Raw genomic sequence first — 25,368 nt, 5'->3', positions numbered from 1 at the left:
AAATTATCCTTTAATATTTTATACATTAGTTTCATTTCCCAAATATATTTCAAATTTCCATCTAATATTTTCACTAGTCCCTAACATAAAGATGGGTTTCTTGTTGAGCCTCAACAAATGCCTGTTGATAGACAGCTTAATAATAACAACATTGAGACTTGTAAGTAGTTAAATATTAAAACAGGAATCAAAATATAAGTTAAGGCTTTTTCAGGCCCTCTGACTTCTAAACCCTCTGATTTTTAGGGAAATAAACTTCTCCACAGTTCCTCATTACTCTAATTGATCTTTCTGTTTCTTCTGTTGGCTTAATTTTCCTCTCCTGTCCTCCAAATGAGAAGATCCTTGGCTCTAGCTCTTCTCCCAAGATACTCACCTCCTCCTTCTTGAGGGCACCCTTTAGATGGTTTTAATATCACCTCTTAGGTGATTTGGGAGGCTGTCTCCTCTCAAATTTTCAACTCCAACCTTTCACTCCCGTTCCATACTTCCAATAATATCATCATTTGATTATCTCTGGTCACTTCACATGTAACAGAGTCAAAACTAAATTTTTTACCTGTCATTCTAAATTTTTCTGGCTTTCAAAACCCTCTGCACCTTAACCTCACTGTACTTATCATTTGAAATGATTTCAGGGCCTCTGGTTCTCACATGTTACCCTGCATCCCACTGCCAGGCTAATCCTTCTATAAGCCTAATTTTAATATGGTACTCCGCAATATGAAAATGTTTACAGTGTTACAGGACAATGTGTCAGTTCCTTAATATAACATTCAAAGTCCCTGACAAGGAAGTTCCAAGGTGCCTTTCTAGTCCTTTCATTCTTCAACATGAACCATGTATTTCTAAATGGGCTCACCTCCTCACTACTATGTAGATACCCTATTTAAGTCTCAGTTAATATAATTCCCTTTTTCTGGAATACTTTTCCTTTTGGCTTAACCAAATTTTACACAGCTTTTTAGGTCTAAGTAAAGTTATAAATTCTCCACAAATTTTTTCTTATTTTATGCTATGCTTTCTCTAAACTTCTACCATTTTTTTACTCAGTGTCATACAATTTGGCACTCATTAGTGTCCTAGTGATTTCGTGTGTCTATTTTCCTTGACTAGGTTATGCTGTGGACCCAGCCCATGCCTTACATTTCTTTAGTGACTCCCACAGTTCTTCCCACAATGGCTGAAATCAATAAATACTGTGTGATGAGTTTTGTATAAATAATAAACTATTATTAATAGTTATAACTTGAAAACATGGTTTGTCTATTATTATTTTATGAGAAAAGCAAATTGAGTTTCGCACAACTTGACAAAAAGAAAAATCAAGTTCTACAATTAAGGGAGTTGTGAGCAAATGAGTTTCATAAGGTCACAATTTATCTGTGATAGGCTTGGAAAATAATTTGTACTTTTACATAGCCTGTCAAATAATTTACCAGACGCATTTAAAAAGGAAACTATCTTTAGTTGGCCTTTTATGATTGTGCCTGAAAATGCAGAATTGTTACAGATGGAAACCATGGTACAGCTGACTATGTTATATACTTTTATAGTTAAATTTACATGCACAATTCAAATAATTTAATCCAAAATGAACATATATGAAGTTACATCTATACTTAATAATAATACTGTTTTAAACTAATTGCGTAATAAACTACAAACATGAATGTGACTTAAACCATAATACTTTATTAAATTCAAAAATTCCATCAGACTAATGAACAATTTAATAGTATATTCATGTTAAAACTATTATTCTCTAGGAACAGATTTATAATGAGTTAAGAAATTCAAAGCAGGAAATTATTAAACACTTTTAGTGAAATGATTTTAGGAGACCAAAAAAAATAAAAGTGAGAAATATATTAAATAGCTGGTAAAACTAAAACTATATATCTCATACCTTTTAATGTGTCCCAAACTAGGGATAGGCATTGTCTGAAGAAAATCAACATGTTATCCTGAACATATGTATAGGTAAGTCTTGATTTGAAAACCATTCTGGGAGGTAGAAGGAAAATGGTGGATAGGAGGCAGGACTAAACTAAAGCTCCCACTCAGAGAGACAGAGCAGCACGTGGGGACACACATCATGAACTTTTGCTCGAAGAACTACCACAGGAACTTAACAGAAAAGCCAAAGGAATCCACAGACCCTCTGAAGGAAGTAGATTGCTCCTGCAGGCCCTGGGAAACAGCCCCAAAACCGTGAGTGCCCGAAGTGTGAAAGCAGGAAAGGGGGATCATCCACCCCCGCACACACATCCTAAATGGGGAACCTGAAGGGCTAGATCACAGGAGAAGGATCTCACCTTACCTGGAGCTGAGACAATTTTAGAGAGCCAAGTGAAACAAAAGGGTAGAAGCAGTGGGAGGAGAACTATGGGCTCTCAGTTCCCAGGAAAGCCATTTCTGACTTTTGTCTTGCAGAGGTCCTTGGGAAGGGCTCCCTGGGAAAAGACCACAGGGAGAAGGAAACTTCCAACTCAACTTTGTAACAATTTCAACCAAATGTGAATGTGAAGTTTGCTGGACAGAACTCAAGGGAGGGGGTGAACTGGGAGTGCAGACACAGCACAGAAGAGACAAAGAGTGACATTATATAATGATAAAATGACTTGTCCAACAGGAAAATATCACAATCCTAAACATATATGCACCTAACACTGGAGGCCCCAAATTTATAAAACAATTACTATTAGACCTAAGAAATTAGATAGACAGCAACACAGTATTAGCAGGGGATTTCAATACTCCACTGACAGCACTAGACAGGTCATCAAGACCAAGTCAAAAAAGAAACAATGGATTTAAGCTATACCCTAGAAAAAAATGGATTTAACAGATATTTACAAAACATTCCATCCAACAACTGCAGAATATACATTCTATTCATCAGCATATGGAACTTTCTCCAAGACAGACCATAGGATAGGCCACAAAATAAGTCTCAGTAAATTTAAGAAAACTGAAATTATATCAAGTACTCTCTCAGACCACAGTAGAATAAAACTCCAAAAGGAACCCTCAAAACCATGCAAATACATGGAAATTAAATAACCTGCTCCTGAAAGATTGTTGGGTCAACAATGAAATCAAGATGGAAATTTAAAAATTCTTTGAATTGAACCATAATAGTGACATAGCCTATCAAAACCTCTGGGATACAGCAAAGATGGTGCTAAGAGGAAAGTTCATAGCCTTAAATGCATACATCAAAATGTCTGAAAGAGCACAAACAATCTAAGGTCACACTTCAAGGAACTAGAGAAACAAGAACAAACCAAACCCAAGCAGAAGAAAAGAAATAACAAAGATCAGAGCAGAACTACATGAAACTGAAACAAACAAACAACAACAACAAAAACACACACGATAAATGAAACAAAAAGCCAGTTCTTTGAAAAGATAAATAAAATTGATAGACCGTTGGCAAGATTAACCAAGAAAAGAAGAGAGATGATCAAAATAAGTTCAAAATGGGAGATATTACAACCAATACCACAGAAATACAAAAAAAAATCATTCAAGGCTACTATGAACACCTTTATGCCCATAAACTAGAAAACCTAGAAGAGACGGATAAATTCCTGGAAATATACAACCTTCCTAGACTAAACCAGGAAGAAATAGAAACTCTGAACAGACCAGTAACAGGCAGCAAGGCTGAAATGGTAATATAAAAAATTGCCAACAAGAAAAAGTCCAGGACCAGACAAATTCACAGCTGAATTCTATCAGATATTCAAAGAAGAATTGGTACCAATCCTATTGACACTGTTCCACAAGATAAAGAGGAAATCCTCCCTAAATCATTCTATGAAGCCAGTATCACCCTAATACCAAAACCAGGAAAGGACATAACAAAAAAAAGAACACTACAGACCAATATTCCTGATGAATATAGATGCAAAAATCCTTAACAAAATACTAGCTAACTGAATCCAACAACACATCACAAGATAATCCACCATGAGCAAGTGGGTTTCATACCAGGGATGCAAGGATAATTTAACATACTCAATTCAATAAATGTGATACACTGCATAAACAGAATTAAAAACAAAAATCACATGATCATCTCAATAGATGCAGAAAAAGCATTTGACAAAACCCTCAGCAAAATTGGCATAGAAGGGACATACCTTAATGTAACAAAAGCCATCTACGACAAACCCACAGCCAACATAATACTGAATGGGGAAAGGTTGAAAGCACTTCCCCTGAGAAGTGGAACAAGACAAGGATGCTGACCCTCAACACTTCTATTCAACATAGTACTGGAAGTCCCAGCCAGAGCAATCAGACAAGAGCAACAAATCAAGGGCATCCAAATGGGTAAAGAGGAAGTCAAGGTGTCACTGTTTGCTGATGATACAATCGTTTACCTTGAAAACCCTAAAGACTCCTCCAAAAAGCTCCTAGAACGATAAACTAATTCAGTAAAGCTTCAGGATAGAAAATTAATGTATACAAATCAGTAGCCCTGCTATTATCAGTAGCCAAACAGCTACCAAGCTGAGAATAAAATCAAGAACTCAACCCCTTTTACAATAGCTGCAAAAGAAAAAAATACTTAGATATATACCTAACCAAGGAAGTGAGAGATCTCTACAAGGAAAACTACAAAACACTGCTGAAAGAAATAACAGATCACACAAACAAATGGAAATACATCCCATGCTCATGGATGGGTAGAATCAATATTGTAAAAATGGCCATACTGCCAAAAGCAGTCTACAAATTCAATGTAATTCCCATCAAATACCACCATCATTCTTCACAGAACTAGAAAAAACAATCCTAAAATTCATATGGAACCAAAAAAGGGCCCGCATAGCCAAAGCAAGACTAAGCAAAAAGAACAAATCTGGGGGCATCACATTTCCCGACTTCAAACTATAATACAAGGCCATGGTTACCAAAACAGCATAGTGCTGGTATAAAAATAGGCACATAGACCAATGGAACAGAATAGAGAACCCAGAAATAAACCCAAATACTTACAGCCAACTGATCTCTGACAAAGCAAACAAAAACATACAGTGGGGAAAAGACACCCTATTCAACAAATGGTACTGGGATAACTGGCAAGCCACATGTAGAAGAATGAAACTGGATCCTCTTCTCTCACCTTATACAAAAATCAACCTAAGATGGATTAAGGACTTACACCTAAGACCTGAAACTATAAAAATTCTAGAAGATAACATTGGAAAAACCCCTCTAGACATTGGCTTAGGCAAGGATTTCATGACCAAGAAACCAAAAGCAAATGCAATAACAACAAAGATAAATAGCTGGGACGTAATTAAACTAAAGAGCTTCTGCACAGCAAAAGGAACAGTCAGCAGAGTAAAGAGACAACCCACAGAGTGGGAGAAAATCTTCACAATCTATACATCTGACAAAGGACTAATATCCAGAATCTACAATGAACTCAAACAAATCAGTAAGAAAAAAAACAAACAATCCCATAAAAAAAGTGGGTTAAGGACATGAATGGACAATTTTCAAAAGAAGATATACAAATGGCCAGCAAACACATGAAAAAATGCTCAACATTACTAATGATCAGGGAAATGCAAATCAAAACCACAATGCAATATACCACCTTACTCCTGCAAGAATGGCCATAATCAAAAAATAAAAATAATAATAGATTTAGTGGGGATGTGGTGAAAAGGAAACACTTTTACACTGCTGGTGAAAATGTAAACTAGTATAACTACTATGGAAAACAGTGTGGAGATTCCTTAAAGAACTAAAAGTGGAACTACCATCTGATCCAGCAATCCCACTACTAGGTATCTACCGAGATGAAAATAAGTCATTATACGAAAAAGATACTTGCCCATGCATGTTTGCAGCAGCACAATTCACAACTGCAAAAATATGGAACCAGCCCAAATGCCCATCAATCAACAAGTGAATAAAGAAATTGTGGTAAATATATACTATGGAATACTACTCAGCCATAAAAAAGGAATGAAATAATGGCATTCACAGCAATTTAGATGGAATTGCAGACCATTATTCTAAGGGAAGTAACTCAGGAATGGAAAACCAGACACTGTATGTTCTCACTCATAAGTGGGAGTTTGATGTGAGGATGCAAAGGCATAAGAATGATACAATAGACTTTGGGGACTCAGAGAAAAGGGTGGGAGGTGGGTGAGGGATAAAAGACTACAAATAGGATACAGTGAATACTGCTCGGGTGATGGGTGCACCAAAATCTCAGAAATCACCACTAAAGAACTTATTCATGTAACTAAACACCACCTGTTCCCCCAAAAACCTATGGAAATAAAAAACAAAAATAAAATTAAAAAATAAAAACAGGAGAAAAAATAAGTAAACATCCTGAAACATAAAACAAACTACTACCCTCCAAAAAAAAAAGAAATAAAATCATTCTGAATTTATAGGTGATGGGAATTAGTTTTTAAATGGTACAATGTGCAGATCATTGGATTGACAACATCAACTAAGCTTTGGTAAATGATGAAAACCTATAAATCCTCATTGTTTGACACAGAGAAAGATCCAACCTGAGATTGCATCCTCTGAAATCTTATGTTGCTGTGGTTGACTGGCTCATTTTTAAACAATTGGACTTTTTAAAGCGGTAAGGGATGACAACTAAAATAAATTCGTAAATCCTAAATTTACCATTTCTTGGGAGAAAATGACATACATTAGCAGAGGAGTAGCCAAATTAAAAGACTGAGCATCCAAACGTGTTAGCATGAAGATGTTGATGAACTTTTTCACTCCTTTTCTAAGAGTTATAGAGCATTATGTTGCAGTCAGCTGACATGTTATCTCTGGAACCACCATACTGGATATGTGCACAAAAGGAGGTCCCTTGGGGAGCCTGTTGAGGTGGTTTACTTACTTTATAACTAAGAAAAATTTAACAAAAATTTAACTAAAAGGGCTAAGGGGGTCATTTCCTTAAGCTAATAATGTAGCTTGAACATCAAAATTTTAATTTATTGTGATACCAGAGATCTTTTGAAATAGAACATACATAGATTTTTAGAAGAATGAGCTAACAGTCTTAACTAGAAACTGAAGAAGTGAAGGGATAATGTTAGGAGGTCTCTCAAAGACTTTAAATATGTGAAGACTACCCTAGACCTGTGGGCAGGGTGGAGGTGAAGTTATCTTGTTAAAATATATCACATCAAGAATGTGCTGAGAGTATAAGGTCTATTTTAGAAATATCTTTATAATCATAGAAATGAAGCACAGAATATAACAGAACAACAAAAAAAGATAAGTCCTATTAGAAATGTTAAAAGCAGATTCATTGGTACACCAGCCTAATTAACCAATTAGATTACTGTAAATTACAAAAGTAATTATCATGAAAATTCCCTTTCTGAGTTGAATTAATGTAATAGTGAGGGACAGTCTTCTCCAGACATCCCTTCATCAGACACACACACAAAATTACTATTAAATTAAAATTCATTAAACTCTATCTAAAAAGGATTGTCTTTTGGGATGCTCCACTGCATATTTTAAGATGCCCGACATGTTCCAATTTACCCTGTGTGATGGGTAAGGGTGGAGGCCATGAGACATGCCTCTTATTATAGTTGGCAGGCTGGCCCTCTGGTCAAATAAATCTGAGCCTGTTTTTAACGTGAGTAAAGGCATTACAAACTAAAAGTTTGAGTTGTACTAAGTTTGAAACTTTCTGGAGCGTATTTTGTATTCAAGTTTTAAAGTCTGATTGAAATGTACTATTATGCAAATAAGCTATAATTTTTTTAAATGCCATCCTTTTTAATAGTATCCTAAGGCAAATTTAAGAAGTATTATAATTCTCAAAATGCTAATTTACCCTTGTAAACGATCTCTGAAAAATAAAAATTTATGCCAGTTGAGAAGGTAACTAAATAGTTGCCTCCATGAGTAAAGGTAGACTAGACAAAAAAATGAGGAAAAACTAGAATCCACAAAAATGATAGTATATATTCAAATAGTAGATTAAGATCTGTTTATAATTGCTACAAATTTGATGTTATAGCTTTATGAATAGAACCATGGGCCTAAACTACAAACAGAATGATTACACAAAATAAATCACATTGTAAAAAAGAATTTAAATTAATATAGGAATACTTGATTCCACACATCAGTTACAATTATTATTAGAACTAATGCAACTTCAATTCCACAGATGACTAATAATTATTCTTTTTATCACAAGTATGTTAAATTTTTCTAGGCATATAGTACTTTTCAAGCCTATCAGCAAAGCTAAAGCATTTGTCATTATCTTGTAATCAGTGTACACTAATTATTATGTTCTGAATCTACCCATTCAATACTTAGATCACTTGTCTAGGCCTTAACACTATTGTCCAATAGAACTGTCTGAGATGGAAATGTTCTGTATCTGCACTGTCCAATATGATAACATGTGGCTATTGAACACTTAAATGCGGGTAGTGCAACTGAAGAACTGAATTTATTTTATTTAATTATTCAGCCACATATGACTAGTGGCTACCATAGTAAACAGCACAGCTTACAGGGTTCAAAAAGTAAGACTAAATGTCTTGTTATGATGGGTCTAACTGTATGTAGTCGGCTTGTTGATTTGCATAAGCAATGATATTCACAAATGCTTACAAGAGTAGTATGCCAAAAAGTCTTTTGCCCTGTGGTTCCATCTTCACTCAAAAATATTATTAAATCTATGCCAGCAAACATCTACTACAACATTCAGACAACTTCAAACAAAAAAATACAATATGAAAAGATTTTTATTAGTGTTTGTATGTCAATACAACTATACTGATTAATACTGATTAATGAGTCTGGTGGCCTGTGTCAATCTGTCTAATGTTAGCTCTAGAACAACTAGAATTCAAACTATGAAATAACCACTGCTAAAAAAGTTTTTGTCCATTACCTAACATAACACAAGAATACCAATTACTACATAGTTTTCAGCTCCATTGGTTAAACACTGCAAAGGCTTGTCAAATCATTTTACCTGACAGACATATTTGTTCTTCCATTTGCTCAGCACACACCGACTGTTTTGCATCAGCTCCTGAAGTACAACAGAAAAAGAGAGAGCGTAGTTGGCTGTACACATTGTCATTATCAGTTAAAGTGCCTCTGATTTGCAAGCAAAAAAAGATCAACATGCCACACAAAGATGCAACTGTTTTGGAACTCATCACTGGACAAAAGCAAAGCTATCATCACCATGAGAGTTGATCCTTTATGAAAATTAAAGCTGTTGAAAGATGTTTTAAAAACAGATTTGTTTGTTGCCATTTTTGAAACTTTTTGAAAGATACCTCCAACTCTTTGAGCGAGTCTCGGAGTTTTTCTGGGCGTCTGTTTTTGAGCGTCCAAGGATAATCTCGTGCTGGCAAATAAAACATGTACTACAGTTAGTTAAACAAGATTTAAAAAGGAAATTCTGCTTAGGAGTGTGCCTTACGAAGATTAAAATAAAACACCTCTATAATCGAGAGGAAGTGGGCTTCATTTCCATCATCAAATGACAGCCTTATGAGAGGCTTTGTCATAGGAACAGGATTTTTACCACAAAACAATCTCCCTAATCATAATTTTACGATGACAACCAACAAGGCTTGGAGAATCCCTGGGAAAGTTTGCTAGGGTTGTGAATCTAGTAATTCATGGTAAATGACGTACTCTTTACTAACTTTTTCATGTAAATAATTAAATGTTCAATCCAAAAGAAATTCCAAATTCTACAAGTAACCTACTCAGACCTAAAAAAAAAAAATTATCATGAGTAAATGAATATAATGAGCAAAGAAATAAAATAAAATGAAAAGAAATAAAAAATAAAACTGTACATAAAAATATATGAAGTTAAGCATTAAAGCTCCACACTTTAAAACTATGGAAAAATCTGAGGGAAATCCAAGTTTTAACAAATTAGGCCCTAATAGTGCTCTTTTTAATTTAAAACTGTTATCTTTAAAGTATACACCACAATTGAATAATGATAAGCCTTCGTTTTGCTTTAAATAAATTTAATTGAAAGATAAAATTATTTAGTAGAGTCATCATGTTAGCCTAAAATAAATTAAAAATAGTTCTGTTTAAAATAATTTTAAAATGTTAAACATGTCTATTTTATCAGAAAAATGAATTCATCTTTGTATTCTCCTCATTAATAATTCTAAACAAGAGTTGTATCTGTATTTGTGCTTATATGTGTGTTGTATGTACATATACATATATATAGTATACATAGATACTTAAATTTGAGAGTAGAATTGCTATACATCTTATTTAAGCAAATGAATTTGGGTCTATAAACAATTTTGATGTAGAACGTATATGCAAATTTTTAAATCTGCGTTGCAGCTACAAATACATTATTTTTTAAAATTAAATGTCAGTTCAATCATTTAAAAAACAAGAGAACAAATGGGATTTTCAGCTCTAACTATAATCCAAAAAAATCTTAATGTATGTTTAATTCTATGTCATTAAAACCGTATTACATTGTTGCCGTAATATATACAACATACTTATATACTGGAGATCAGAAAAGACTAGAGTGAATAAAATGCTAATACTGATATTACAAATATTATTTTCTTAAAAATGGGTAAGACATGTCAACAATTTAGGCAAAGTATGTATAATTAAATGTTACTATCAGAATTTAAGCTTGGTATAATTATCCTAAATATACTAACTAATACATAGTTCATTATGAAATTTTATGTTTATATAAACATACATTTTATCAAAATTGAATAGAGATTTCAACGATCTAAATTAGAAAGGCCTGACAAATACAATTGTTACTTATATGTTTATATTCCTAAGTAATAGGAATTTAAGAAATTTGGAGGGAATAATGTTTCCTCTTTGTTCCAGATGAATATTTTATAATACTGAACTTTCCAGTTTTATAATAATTCCAAAAAATATAAAGTAAGCTTACACTCTGCCAGCTTCTGCTTCTCTTCTAAGTTACCATGTTCTGTCGCTGATATTGTGGCAGTAGGGATAGAAAGAAAAAAACAAAAGTAGAATTTATTTTTATTATAATGCCTTGTATTTTAATATGTACACATATAAGGTATTATTAACATTACGTGCATTACTGAGATTAATAAATTATGCTTAGGTTCTAAAAGGACAGTTGAAAAAAATGCCATAATTTGGATGTTTCCATTTCATAGAGATATTTCCTAAATTTGCAGTGAAAGGGCACAACAGGTGGACCAATATCCTGAGCTTCCAATCTGATCAGATAGGAAAGAGAACTGCAACAGAGCCCAGAACAGAATCTGCTTCAGTCTGTCATCAGAACCATGAAGTCAGCCTATTAACCACTAAGCTAAGCACACAGGATGCTCACACAAGCCCACTTCAACGGAGACCAAAACAGGAAGTAACTCTAGCTAGAAAGACCTTTTGGCCCATCATAAAACTTCTGGGATTAGCAGGATTAATCAGATAAAGAAAATTGATCATTCACTCAGAAATGCCTATTTCAGATATCAGGTGAAGATTCAGGAGGCCAGCATCAGTAGGACCCATGCATTAACAATGCCCTCTACTGGGACACTGATAAATAAACGTGAATAGACTGCCCTGTTATCAGCCTGATCAGCAGTAAAATGAAAATTTTCATGTCTTTCTACAGCATTTTCTCGATACTACTTTATTTTATATAGAACAGATAGATATCAACCTCAGCATTTTTCTAAAGAACTGAAAGGACTTTTCTTAAAATTCTAGAATGTATCTAAAGCTCATAAGAAGACAGCTTTTAATGGTCAGTATTTCATGGTTTAGAATATTTAGTTAATAAAAATTAATTGCACAGAATAGGTACTTTACCTGGTGGATCTTTCTTGTCATAATACTGGTAGATCCCAATGTCTCTATCTATAGAAAGGAGAAATAACATTAAATTATGATTTAAAAGTCCCAGAGAATAAGAAGCCAAGCCATACTATATTAGGGGAAGGATAGGGAGAAAAGCAGAAACAGTCTCCTTATGTTACTAGAAATAAAATGGCTCAAAAGCATCTGGAGATGAGTTCATCTATTCTAGAGATATGCAGAAACTGGAAAGTTTATCAATCTAATGAGAAAAGATTTACACAAAACTAGAATGGCATGAGAAAAAGATTAGTAAAGAACTGAAATCAAGAAAGACCAAGTTTTCTCTTTCACACATCCTCTGATATTCTTCACAGGGTGCTACCAAAAGGAACTGCCACTAAGCAATGCCAAATGAAATCAGTGGATGGAAGAAAATGCCCTGTTGGAGTCTGAGCTGTGGTTTTCTTTTCTCCAATTTAGCTCAAGAGTCTAGTTCTTATCCTACAGCACTTGGGAGAAATCCGCAGAAGAGAAAAGTAAGATTAGAGGAAGGTTTGGATAAATTATTATCCGAAACTTGTTTAGACAGGGAAATCCCCTTCTAAACCTAAATTCGGACACTTTGCTGGGGCTACCTAAGAAGCAAAGCTGGGCTTCCCGGATGTCAAGATTCATTTAACCAAGGAATTATTCCAATTTAAATATAAGAGAACAAAATAATTTTGTCCATTTTCTTCATATCTATGAATAATAAAATATTTCTTTCATTGAAGGAACATTTGTTTTCTTCCATGCAAAATAATTCTCAGTTACTAACATAAGGATAAAGAGTATACAACTGTTTCTAAAGAGGAGGAAGCAGTACAGGCTGCCCCCTAGTGACTGACTGCTCCAGACTTTCTCAAACTGAATGATAAAACTTCAAAAAAAGTATTACTGCTATAATTAACTTTTCAAATATAGTCTTTCAAAATAGTCAATTGCGTGTACTTGTTAAAGCTCTATTTTATTCATCATGCCATTAGTATAGGCATACAATTTTAAAGAATGCAGTTTATGTCTACTGGTTAGACTGAATATATCCAATAAGGATTTATTGCGAAAAATCATGAGTAGGACTTCTTGGATACTGATATTTTATTTGTTGTCCTGGATGGTGATTTTATGGGTGCTTTCACATTCTGATGGTTCACAACATAATCTTATGATCTTTACACTTTTCAGTACATACATTATACTTCAATAAAAAGGCTTTTTTTTAATCTAAGAACCACAGGCACTACGTATGCAGACAATATCTCTATTAAAATATTCCACCTATAATTATACCCATCATTCCATACATCCAAATATATATCACAACTCTAGAATAGAACTATGAAGATCATAAAGAATCCTGAATTATGTGCACAAGTCTGACCTACTGCATCTGGCCCAGAGTGGGACTGTCAAAACACAAGCATAATAAGGTGAGCATCCAGTTAAGAAAACTTGCCCTACAGTGGGTACCAGAGCTGGATGGGGAAGGTGTCCATTCAGAGAGTCAGCCTGACATGGTGTGTTAGAACTCCAGCAGGGTAAGAACACTCACATGAAACAACAGCCTGGTGTGGGGTATTAGAGGCTAAACAAGGTAAGGAGGACATTTACATACGGGGGCAGCCCAACATGGTATATCAAATCCCACATGGGGTGAGAAGGGTATCCATACAGGGGAGGCAGTAGCCACAGAGATAGCGGATTGACTGCAAACAGGGTGAGTGATAAGTCAATAAATAAAAAATAGGGGAGCTCCAGGTTTCCCATTGTCTGAGAAGAAAAATACAAATACGGAAAGGGAGAAAATTAGAATGAACCCTATGGTGGTAGATAGGAATGAGATGTACCAGTGTGAACTCATGGTTTCAATATAGAGAGATAGATACAGAAATAAATGTGGATGTAAATATGTGTGTATACATACACACATACATTCTGCAAGCTCTGTCCACTGAGAGGCCCTGGGAGTAGCAATAGTCCAATAATGAGTGCACCTAAAGCAGAACTTGGCTTCTAGACACCCTTGCCCTCTAAAAGGAACAAAGCTCCTTAGAGAAGTGACTGATTCCTAGGCTAGGGAAAGGAAATTACAACATGAATCTGGAACATTTCTTGTACCAGAAAGAATTAAAGTACTCAGATTTTGACAGGGACATGTCAAAAAGACAGAGAAGCCAGCTTGAAGAGGGTCCCTCTGGCCACATCAGGGACAATTTAAACATCAAAATACATAATGAAATAAAATAAAATAATGATATGACTATAACAACTCCAAAAAGTGGAAAACTTGAGTCCACAGAGATAAAATAAATTGATCATATATAATAATATATTTAAAGCGTGATGAGGAACAGAATATTTACATAACTTCAAGGTACTTCCCTATGAAATACTTACTAATCATAAAGAAGAAAGTAACTTTGCAGTGGAGAAGCCTAGCAGACACTATCTTATCAGGTAATCATGAATATCATCAGGAAAGAGACAAATTGAAATTATGCACCACCTGATAGGATGCATTGAAATGCATAACCTGAATCTAATTGTGAGGAAATTTCAAATATAACCAAATTTACAATCATCCTACACAATAACTGGCCTAATATCTTCAAAAATGTTAAGGTCATGAAAGTTTAAAAAAAAAAAGAAGAAGGATGAAGGATAACCCAGAATGAAGGACACTAAAGAAACATGATAACAATGCAATGTGTTACTGTGAACAAAATCCTTTTCCTAAAAAAGGAACAATGATGGGACAATTGGTGAACTGGTCCATTTAGACTGAAGTACATCATTGTTAATTTCCTGATTTCAATGGCTATACAGTAATGCAGGACAAAATCCTTTTTGTAGGACATATATATGAATGTATTTGGAGGTGATAAAGCATCAGGCTACAACTCTCAAATGGTTCAAGAAAAAAAATTCTCTGACTGACAATTTTTCTATAAGTTTGTGATTATTTCAAACATTTAAAAAATAAACATTAAGCATAATAAGAGCACATTAACAGGGTTACTAATTTAGTCTAGATAGCAGGAAAGGCTTCTCTAAGTGACTTAATAAAGCTGAGCCCTAAAGAAGTAGGAGTCACAAAAGGTTAAATAGAAGAATGTCTCAATAGAGAGAATGGGTAGGCCCTGCAAAAATGCAGTTGGGATTGAAGACTATTCTCATGGGGCTACTGTGCACCACTGTGTGATTCTTCTCTAAAAACCATTCACTGACTCAGAATAGAAGGAACAGGGACAGAAAACTTGAGGACACATGAAGGGGCAGGGAAGGAATTTGCTGGGCACGGACAGAGGACGAGGGGTAAAAGGGGATGAAGATGGAATAGCTCAAACTTCCAACCATGGGGTCCAAGCTGGGTAGGAAGTTAAGTGAAGAAGGCCCAATGAACTAGGAGAATGTCAAGCGATTAAAAGACTGACCATCTCAAAGAAGCATAAAACCTAGATATATGAGAATAAGGGAATAAGATGAAAAATGGGCAATTATGATTAAAGAAGAAAACATTTCAATTAAAGATTTCCACCAGCAGTAAAATAAATCCACTTTGGGATTTCTTTTTTCTATTTTCTGAGATTTCTTTTACACTTTTGAATTTTGAATTTTTTCTGCAACATATTTTTAATTTCCAAGAGACCTGTATAACTTCAAATGTTTTCTGAAGCTTTTGTTTTTGTTTCTTGCTTCATGGATTTAGTATTTTTCCTTAGGTCTCTGTTGTACTTTTTTCCTCCCTTCCTACATTATCTCTGTTTCTTCAGAGATCCATTCACCTATTCATTTTGTTTTCTTTCCTGTTGAAGATATTCCTCAAATATCTAGTGATCCTTAGTTCTCTGTTTGTATTTACAAGTGAGGCACTAAAAAACTGATTGGAAGCCCTGTGTACACAAATAGAGTTTGCCAACTGGTGGGCTTCACTGATAAGCCAAGGACCGGGGTATTTCACCAAAGGACTCCCTCAAACATCTATGTACATAGGTCTTCTTTCTAGGGTCATGCAGTCATTCCAGAGAGGAATATCTCAAGCTCCTTCTTTCTTGGAAAGTGCAAATAGGTATGACATTCTCAGAACCAAGTGGGATTAAGAAGACCTCACCCATCAGTATGTAGGCTTCCTTCCATCTCATGCCTGTTTTCAGTTCAGCAGGTCTTCTTCTACTGCCCCTGGTGTTCCCAACTTTAGAGCATCCTTAATTAAATATTTCCACAGCATGAAAGGTATCTCACAACTTTTTCTGCAAACTTTCATGTCCCTTTACTGGCACTCTCATGACACATACCATCTTCTACAATATCTGGCTCCTCAAATTTCTGTATCTTTCCAGAATTTTGAGTCATAAATTGGCTGTCATTGGAACTCTCCTCTGCAGGCAATTTATATTCAGGTTTTTCAGCTCTGCTAATTCCTCTTTCCCTCCCATCTTCCAAAATTTGTCCAATTTCAGTTGTCCCCTCTGTCGAAAGGGTTTATACCTTCTTTATTTTTATTCCTTTATTGGCATCTTAGAAGAGTTTTAGGAGGAAGAAAACAAATGTTAAATCTACTTTTACTGAAATTTCAATCTTTATACATTTTAAAGCAGATAAACTTGATGAAAATATCACAGTCATCCTTAATTCTGTATTTGATATGAAGAAACAATACTTTGTAAGGTAAATCATTTTCTTAGTAATGATGCTTAAAAGATATAAATAATATTCTCCTAAATACAAGTGTTACTTTGTATAAAGATTTTTATAAAGATATTTCTTATAAAGTATACTGTATCCTATGTTAATAAGCATTGTTAAAACACACATATTATTCTCCCCCCCAAAATTGTGAAAAACAAAAAACATGAAAATAATCGTATATCTTAGCTATGTTTGAAATGTTATTTTAATATCAAATAGAAATGCCTTTACCATTAGCAATCCTGTACATATTTATGAATATAAATGTTATTATGAAGAATCCCAGAAAAAAAACTGAACATGTATCTTTTTTTTTTTACAGTTCAATAAATTTTATTATTTATTTATTATTTTAGAGACAGGGTCTCACTCTGTCACCTGGGCTAGAGCACAGTGACACGATCTTGGCTCACTGCAGCGTCAACCTCCCAGGCTCATGTGTATCTTAAGAGAGAACAAACATTAAGCCAGTAAGATTAATTTTCAAAACTGAAAACCTAACTCAAGCTGCAAATATTAAGTTAGTAAGAGTAATTAAAAGGAATTATTTTCCATTAACCAATTTTTCATTAAGAATAAAGAAAGAATGCAACTCCAGCTGGAGAATTCAGGCTCTAACCTTTGCTAGTACTTATTTATAATGGTGTAACATATTTGAAAAATATTGAAATTAATCCAGAGCTCATTTACCCGCAATGTGTAAGGTATTCTTCAAAGACCACAGGTGCAGTTCAGTCAAGCAGAAAGACATCTGATGGCAGAAGGAATCTCTGTCCTGTTTAAAAAATAATTAAAAAGAGGTGCCAATTAATTATCTTCTATTGCCAATAAAACCAAGATACCTTAGAAATAGTAAAAAGAATCATTCGCCACAACTGTTATTTGAAATATGGTCCATTAGAATAAACATGCTCTAGTGTATCCTTGGTTAACCATCCAGAAATAAACTCTAGAAAGAGGAAAAATACACTTCTTTTCCTGGATTTAGTATGTCATCACATTGAGAAATGTGGTAAGAAGAATATATATAGTATTTGGGTTTTCAATAGCATATGTTTGGTTAAGGCTCTGAGTATATTTAGAATTATTTAGTATTTAAGCATTTTTTTAAGTTTTATTTTAAGGAAAGGAAACATCTGTTGGTAGTTATTAAGTACGAGCACATTTTGTGGTGCATTTTTTGTATATAAAGCAAATATTTACAATATCCTACATACAAACAGGCTAATTAAAGTGGAATTTGCAAGGTAAATGGTATATAGTTACTATTATAAGAAACATAATTACTTAAAAGTAAACTCTGAAACCACATTAGCATTCAACTTAGTATGTTAATCTGCATGTCATGATGGATCCAGATATTTTATTCTATGGGGTTTTTTTTGAAAAAACAAAATGGTAATAATATACATCCTGTCTTCCCCCTAGCAGGGGCTAGGGATGGAAGTAACTATGAATACTTTTTTTCTTTTAATCAAGTACTACCTCATTGATTTAGACTGATTGGGAGAAGGCTAGTCTGCATTAGAAAAAAGGTCAACATTTTACAAAAGTTTGAAAGGAATTTATATAATTTTCAAATGTTTGCTTGGAAGTACATATAGTACTATACTGTATGTTATACTACATATTAGAAATATATACAATAATTTAAACTGTGGACATTTTCTTTATAGAATCATGAAAGAAATGTTCTTTCCAGTAAACTTCCAAATGACAAAGTTTGAAAAATATTTTAAGACATATTTTAATGGAGGAAAAATCCTTCAGCTTCTTTAACATTAGGAGTGACTAAAAATATTTCCCATAATATCCATATGAGTGATAATCCAAAATAATTTCAGACATAGTACAAACTTCCTCGGCCCGCCCTTCATCCTTACATTTATTTGATCTCAATGCACTTACAATCAAGAAACAGATGCATGTTGAACTAATGAGATACAGTATGCTACGGACTGAAATGGCAGAGCGAAAAATGTGGCAGCACACAAGAGGGGCCCAATGCTGCCTGAACAGCTGGGCTATAAGAAAGCTCAGAGAAGTTGTGAAATGTTAGTGGGTCCTCAAAGAAGGATAGGATTTCACCAGATGATGATGATGATGATGATGATGATGATGATGATGATGAAGATGATGACGATGATGATGATGATGATGGAGAAAAAGATGAGGAAGAAAATGATGGTGATAACACTTACTTGTTCCAAACATTTTACATGTATTAACTCTCTTAATCCTCATAGCTACTCTTTGAGGTAATACCATCAGTATTCCTGTAATGAGGAAACTTAGACACAGAGTGGTAACATAGCTAGCAGGTGGTGGAGGCAGGCTTTGGATCTACACAGACTAGCTCGGGAGTCTGTTTGCAACCACAGTACTCTACTGTATTGGGGTAGACAGAGTTGTGGGAGGGAGTATATATAGATGCAAAGATGGCGTGACCCGGCCGGGCGCGGTGGCTCACGCCTGTAATCCCAGTACTTTGGAAGGCCGAGGCGGGCGGATCACAGGGTCAGGAGATCAAGACCATCCTGGCTAACACGGTGAAACCCCGTCTCTACTAAAAATACAAAAAATTAGCCGGGCGTGGTGGCGGGCGCCTGTAGTCACAGCCACTGGGGAGGCTGAGGCAGGAGAATGGCGTGAACGCGGGAGGCGGAGCTTGCAGTGTGCCGAGATCACTGCCACTGCACTCTAGCCTGGGCGACAGAGCGAGACTCCGTCTCAAAAAAAAAAAAAAAGATGGCATGACCCAAGTATGACAGTAGATTAAAGTGCACAGTGGATAGTGATAGAAAGGTGAAGTAGGAAAGGGTAAGGAGGAAACAGGCTACGATAGTAAAGTTTGGGTTGATCTGAATTTACTTTCTTCCGTGCATTAAATGCCTTTAAAGGTAAGAGATAAAATGAGGAACCCCTCAATCCCCAGATCTGCTCTGCTGTGCCTAGATGCTGGCTGCCATTGTATACAGGTATGGAGTTGGAAAGCTAGTGGACTGCATTACTAAGAGAAAAAATGCAGTTCATTATCAGCAAGCAGTAGAGAAAAAGGGATATTAAACTAGTTACTAATTTTTCAGTTCAACTGAGTATTATCTTTCAGAGTTGTCATTTTGGAAGTGACTCTAGTGAGCCTACTATTACTCAAAATGTTTCCAATGCAGTGTTATTTGGAATTGCTTTCAGTTAGTTTTATGAAGCTTATTTTAGAATTGTCATCTTACAGTTGTTTTTTTCTTAACTAAAATACTTACTGTATTAGAATAAGTAAACTGCAGCCTTTTCACTTGGAAATGTGAGGACTGGAATGTTTGTTTTAAAACATCAGTTAATGAATTAAATATTTATTTTGCATCTATTTAGCTTAATGGGTGGATTCTAGAATCTGCCTGTTTTCTTATTCTAATTTCTCAGCTTAGTAGCTAACTTGGACTAATTACCTAACTTCTCTATTTCTAAGAGTCCCCAGCTATAAAATGGGTATAATAAAATACCTCCATCAGGACTGCTTTCAGGATACACTTACTCAATTACCTTAACACTGTAGTTGCTGCTTGCTGTTACTCAGTATATCCATCACTACGCAAATTTGTACGGAAAAAAAATAATAAATATGATCTCTGACCTTATATGGTAATCTCACAGTATGAAATAAATAAGTACTAAGCACAACAGTAGGTTTATGAAGGAAAAACATCCAGATGTGGAGAAGTTACTACACAAGAGAAGGTATTTGAATTAGGACATGCAAATGGGTTAATATTCCATTCCAAGTAAGAAAGCAAAGAGATGGTAAAACAGGTGTATACTTCCTCTGACACTGAGCATCAAAAGTCACCAACTTCTAGACTATACTAGAAAAATAAAAATATTCCTCAATTTAGTTTTTATTCAGATACCAGTAATACTAATTTATGACAATCTGCATAAGACAAGGCTGAAGTTTAGCTGTTTGTTGCTATATAAAAATGTCTTATCATGTAAATTGATAAAATTTTATAGATGAAACCAAAAAACTGCACCTTTACTTACATATCAAAAGAAGACAACACTTGAAATTCTGTATTTCAGTTTAAGTCAATTTAGTAATAATTTGTCAAAACTTCCTCCTGATAACAGAAATGGAGAGTGTAGTGTAGTTTTCACTATAATCTGCACTGGCTATTTCTAAGAGGCAGAAAAAACACCTTTTACTTGAAAAACTGATAGATCCACTCCCCATATCTTCACTAAGTTTGAAAGTCCTAAATTAATCAAAAATTACAGTGTTTCAAGGAGAATAAGCAAAATGAGATCTGTGAAGAGCTTCAAAGCCAAGAGTCAAGCCATTAATTCTCTACCTTTGAACATGGGAAATCCTCAGCATAGTACAGTATAGAGTCTATGACCTGGACTTGTCTTCCAGCTCAGCACCCAACGATCCATATCTAGGTCCAATGGTCGTGGGAGGACTGAGAAAAATGTACAAGGTATTTCTCAAAATGCTCTGATGTACAAACAACACTGCTCTAGTTTCCCATTAAAAAGCACAGGACAAAAGAAGGAGAGAGACATTCTTCTCCTACTTTAAAAATGACCCATTTGTGACCTCACAGGGAACCTATCATATAAGGATGGGGAAGCGGGCCAGGCGCAGTGGCTCACACCTGTAATCCCAGCACTTTGGGAGGCTGAGGCAGGCGGATTACTTGAGGCCAAGAGTTCGAGACCAGCCTGGCCTACATGGCAAAACCCCATCTCTACTAAAAATACAAAAATTAGCTGGGCATGGTGGCACGCACCTGTAATCCTAGCTACTTGGGAGGCTGAGGCAGGAGAATCTCTGGAACCCGGGAGGCAAAGATTGCAGTGAGTCAAGATCACGCCACTGCACTCCAGCCTAGGCGACAGAGTGAGACTCCATCTCAAAAAAAAAAAAAAGAAACGGAGAAGTGGCTGCAGGAAGTGGTGTGCAGCAGAAAGTAAGCAGGAATGGTGAATGTGGTGGTATACAGACAAAGCAGAATCTGTATCCAGCAAAAGCAGACATGGGTGTTCAAGGAGTGGCCTATATCATCTGAAGAAACAGCAGCAATAATTAGCAAGTAGTGGGTACATCGATGAGAAGAAAATGGCCAATTTCCATTAGTAGATGACTGGACTGGTTTGTGAACAAAATGTCACAACTCTTGTGGATTCCCCAAGATCTATGTGATTAAGGAGGGGGCTTTGAAAGTGGTCATGCATTAGCGGGGGAACAGGGGGAAGATAGTCAAATGTGGGTTATTCATCCTTCTTTTTTCCTTAATTTCAAATATCTGCCAAGAAAACCAGGTAAAACTAAAGAAAATTAATGGAGTAAATAAAACAAGTTTGTAAAAATCTTTAATAATAACTAGATGGGCAAGGTGGGAGAGGACCAAATAAATATCCTTTTTAGTCTTCAAGCATTATATGTCATGCAGGTTTTTTGAAAGACACAAGTTTTTTAAAGAGCTCTAAACATCTTGAATCTTACTCAAGTGTGCCACCAGTTAAAAAGAATGCTGGTAATTTTCTGGTTTGAAAAATCCGCCTGGAGGAAGTAGTCAAGACTCAGCTTGTATTATTCAAATATTGTATTCATGCATAAATAGTTGTTTTGAAGGAGAGAAGAAAAGAATTTCAGAAGAATGCTGGATTCTGCATTTTCAGAAGGGGGTGTGGGCAGGGATTAAAAAGGTAGTGAAATAGTCAGGGGGCATCTACCAAAGTAAGCTGAGCAATGCTGCCCCACTCAGTGCCCTTGTACATTTCTCTGAGCAATAAAACCCAATGCACATGGCATAGAACTGTAATAAAAGTAGCTGTACTGGGAGAAATTAATGAAAGAATGAAAGAATAAAATATATAGCAAGTTGCCCAACTATTAAATATTGAATCGGAAAAAGAATTATCCAAATGAAAATAGTAGAATGAAAAACCCAAACAAAAAATCACCTATAATGTAACTTCATTTATTTTTAAACACCTTTTTAACTTTTACAATTTCCTCTTTAATTACATAAGACATTGATGACAGTCTCAGAAGGCCATTTTGAATCCAAGCTTCCTACATGAGACAATAAACAGCATGATTTAAATTGAGCTTCACATACATTTAGAATGACTGCTCTTTTTTATACAGGGGACAATCTATGATTGCCCAAATTTTGAGGACAGAGATGTGAGAATTCTAGAAATCCCCTTTTCACTCTATACTTACATCCTTAAAAAATTTCAATTTTTAATACCTTCACTCCAATTTGGGTTACATTAGAGTAAATTAATATTTATTTGTCTTAAGAATAATTTTACCATATAGACTAAATTTTGAGAAAGTAACATGCAAAATAGAAATAGTTTCACTACTATACTGTTGATAATCTCCTTTTGAAAAATAAAATATATGTTTTAGAAGTAGAGATTACTTGCCACTGAATAAATCTGCAAAATACCTGTACTCTGCCAGGGTAAAGTATGCTATGCAGTTCCCCGGTTTCTTAAGTCAGCTATTTTGGCAGCCATGGGAAGGACAGGAAGCTTGAGGGCAAAGAAAACCCAAATGTGAAACATGATAGCAAAGAAAGAATTAAGAAATAGAAGATATTGCTGTAGTTATAACAAGGATAAATGATAGCATGGCATCCATAAGACATTTAACATGGATGTATATTAGCAGAAGACTGCAAAGAACCTAAGGTAAATAAGGAGACCTCAAGCTTGGACTAACCTATTGTACCCAAAGAATGGAGTACTAGAAACAATGGCTCATTTGTACCTCACAGGGCCTTATGAGATCTAAATACCAATTAAATATCACAATTTGAGCACTTTATGTATATGTTTACTGAGTCACAGATACAAAGTTTTATAGAATGGGCCTCTACTATCAAACACCATATAATCAGGGTAGCAGATAAAATAATCACAAAAACAATACGAAGTGTGTAGTAAATGCTAATTTGGTAACATACACAAAGGGCTGGGGGGGTTCAAAGGGCATTTGAGGATTGTCAGACTTTGCTAGAGGGAAATAGATAAAAAGGAGGGAACAATACCCAAAAGTATAAATTAGAAAGATGCAAGGCTTATTTGACGAATAATAAGCAATCTGGTTTGATGCACAGGTAGAAGAGATAAATCAGGGCCATAATAAGGAAGTCTTTGCCAAGCTCAGGAATTAGGACTTTATATTTGCTAGGTAGCTAATTAGGAATAATGAAGTTTCTGATCTGGGAAGGTATTTTTAAAAAGAATAATTAATAGATCAGAATTATTGTTGGAAGATTAACTGGTGGGTAAAATATTGGAGGAGTGAAGGAAAGTTTGATATGAGTGATCTGTTAGAAAGGTATTAAAGGAACGGATAACACTAATATTCAGTAACAAGGACCTGAATTGTGGTGGTGGCAGCTGGAATATAACGAAAGAAAGGGATGTAAGTGATCTTTTAAAGAAAGAGTCGACAGCATATGGGCACTGATGATTTGTAAGAGGCAGTGTAAGGGAGTAAGAGAGAAGAATCTGGAGTGACCATCAATGGATGGGGATCTGGTTACTGCTCATATAGTGACCCTTGCCTTGACCATGCCTTCACTGAACAGGCATGCCTGCATCATCATGTGCCCAGTAAATGGGTACCAGTGCATTCCATCTGTTCACAATGACTGCCTCAACTACTGAACCCACACACCTCAATGTTCCTAGCGACTAACCTGGCTACGTGGTCTCCTGTTTTACTTCTGCCTTGCCCCTCAGTTTGTAACTCTGGCTCTTCTTCTTAAACTGTGATTCAACTTCTTCATCCTGTCAAAGGACCCATGAATACTATTCTTCTTGGCCACATCGAGTTCCCAGGAACCCCTTACCCAGACTTGTTCCCACCTAGTTGATCCTAGTTTCAAGGGCAGGACTTGGATTGAAACACACATAGAAACAGGTTAGTCTAGAAGAAGAGCAAGTTTTGTTAATAAGTTGAATTTTAGACTCAGTGGGAGATTAAGGTACAAGGAAATGCTCTGGGTAGATATGTCTAGCTGGTAGCTAGAAATACAGGAGAGGCCTGGACTACATAAAAACTACTTTGGAATTTTCTAAATAGAGAGGAAAGCCATTGAGTAAGATCACAGAAGAAAAATAAAGTCAAAGATAGATAGTCTGGTAATTCTCCAATAAAGAGTTAATTTAAAAGACAGACCAAGATAATATAGTGTCAAGAAAGCCTTGAAAGAGAAAATGGTGTGTGTGTGTGTGTGTGTGTGTGTGTAAAGTGATTATACAGTGATCAAACTCGTTGGTTCTGAATTTTAATGCAGAGATGACCTCAATATGATTTAATGAGAAGTAATGTTTTATCAAGTACATAGAGATTAAGTCCGCTAAAGGTGTGGTTCTACTGTTCTGAATGCTGGGCTCTAAGCCAAAAATGCCTTCATTCTAATCCTGCTATGACAAACTTACTCCAAATCATTTAACCTCTGCCTCAATTTCCCCACCTGCAAAATCAGGGATAATGATATCGACCTACATTTGTAAGGGTGTTGTAAGGATTAACTAGTGTGTACAATGCTTTGAAGATTAAAAGTGCTGAACATTATTAGTGAGTATTACATAACTAATTGTCTGTAATACTAAAAATGTTATCCTTTAAGTTTAGGCAAATAGCAGTTATCAAATAAATGTTCTAGCTCCCTTAGTGACATTTAGCTTCTAATGTTAATATTAAATTTATTATTGAATGTGTATCTAGATCTCTTTTACAACTGT

At 35.2% G+C, this 25,368-nt stretch overlaps 1 protein-coding gene across 7 annotated transcripts in view; it reads right to left on the bottom strand.

Annotated features, from left to right (window-relative positions):
- The window catches only part of WDPCP (WD repeat containing planar cell polarity effector), a 464,584-nt gene that overhangs the window by 361,513 nt on the left and 77,703 nt on the right, over window positions 1-25,368 (bottom strand). For all 7 annotated transcript variants that reach the window (XM_063648672.1, XM_063648673.1, XM_054475134.2 and 4 more), the window contains exons 2-6: window positions 17,287-17,371; window positions 11,881-11,928; window positions 10,976-11,020; window positions 9,339-9,409; window positions 9,026-9,085 (exon numbers count right to left, since the gene is read on the bottom strand). In XM_063648672.1, the coding sequence (XP_063504742.1) occupies window positions 9,026-9,085; window positions 9,339-9,409; window positions 10,976-11,020; window positions 11,881-11,928; window positions 17,287-17,371 (309 nt within the window). The remainder of the gene's footprint in view (window positions 1-9,025; window positions 9,086-9,338; window positions 9,410-10,975; window positions 11,021-11,880; window positions 11,929-17,286; window positions 17,372-25,368) is intronic.

Source organism: Pongo pygmaeus, chromosome 12 (assembly GCF_028885625.2).
Source record: "Pongo pygmaeus isolate AG05252 chromosome 12, NHGRI_mPonPyg2-v2.0_pri, whole genome shotgun sequence".
NCBI classification, from domain to species: Eukaryota; Metazoa; Chordata; class Mammalia; order Primates; family Hominidae; genus Pongo; species Pongo pygmaeus.
The sequence above is the reverse complement of the archived record's forward strand: the minus strand, read 5'-3'. Positions and strand labels throughout refer to the sequence as shown.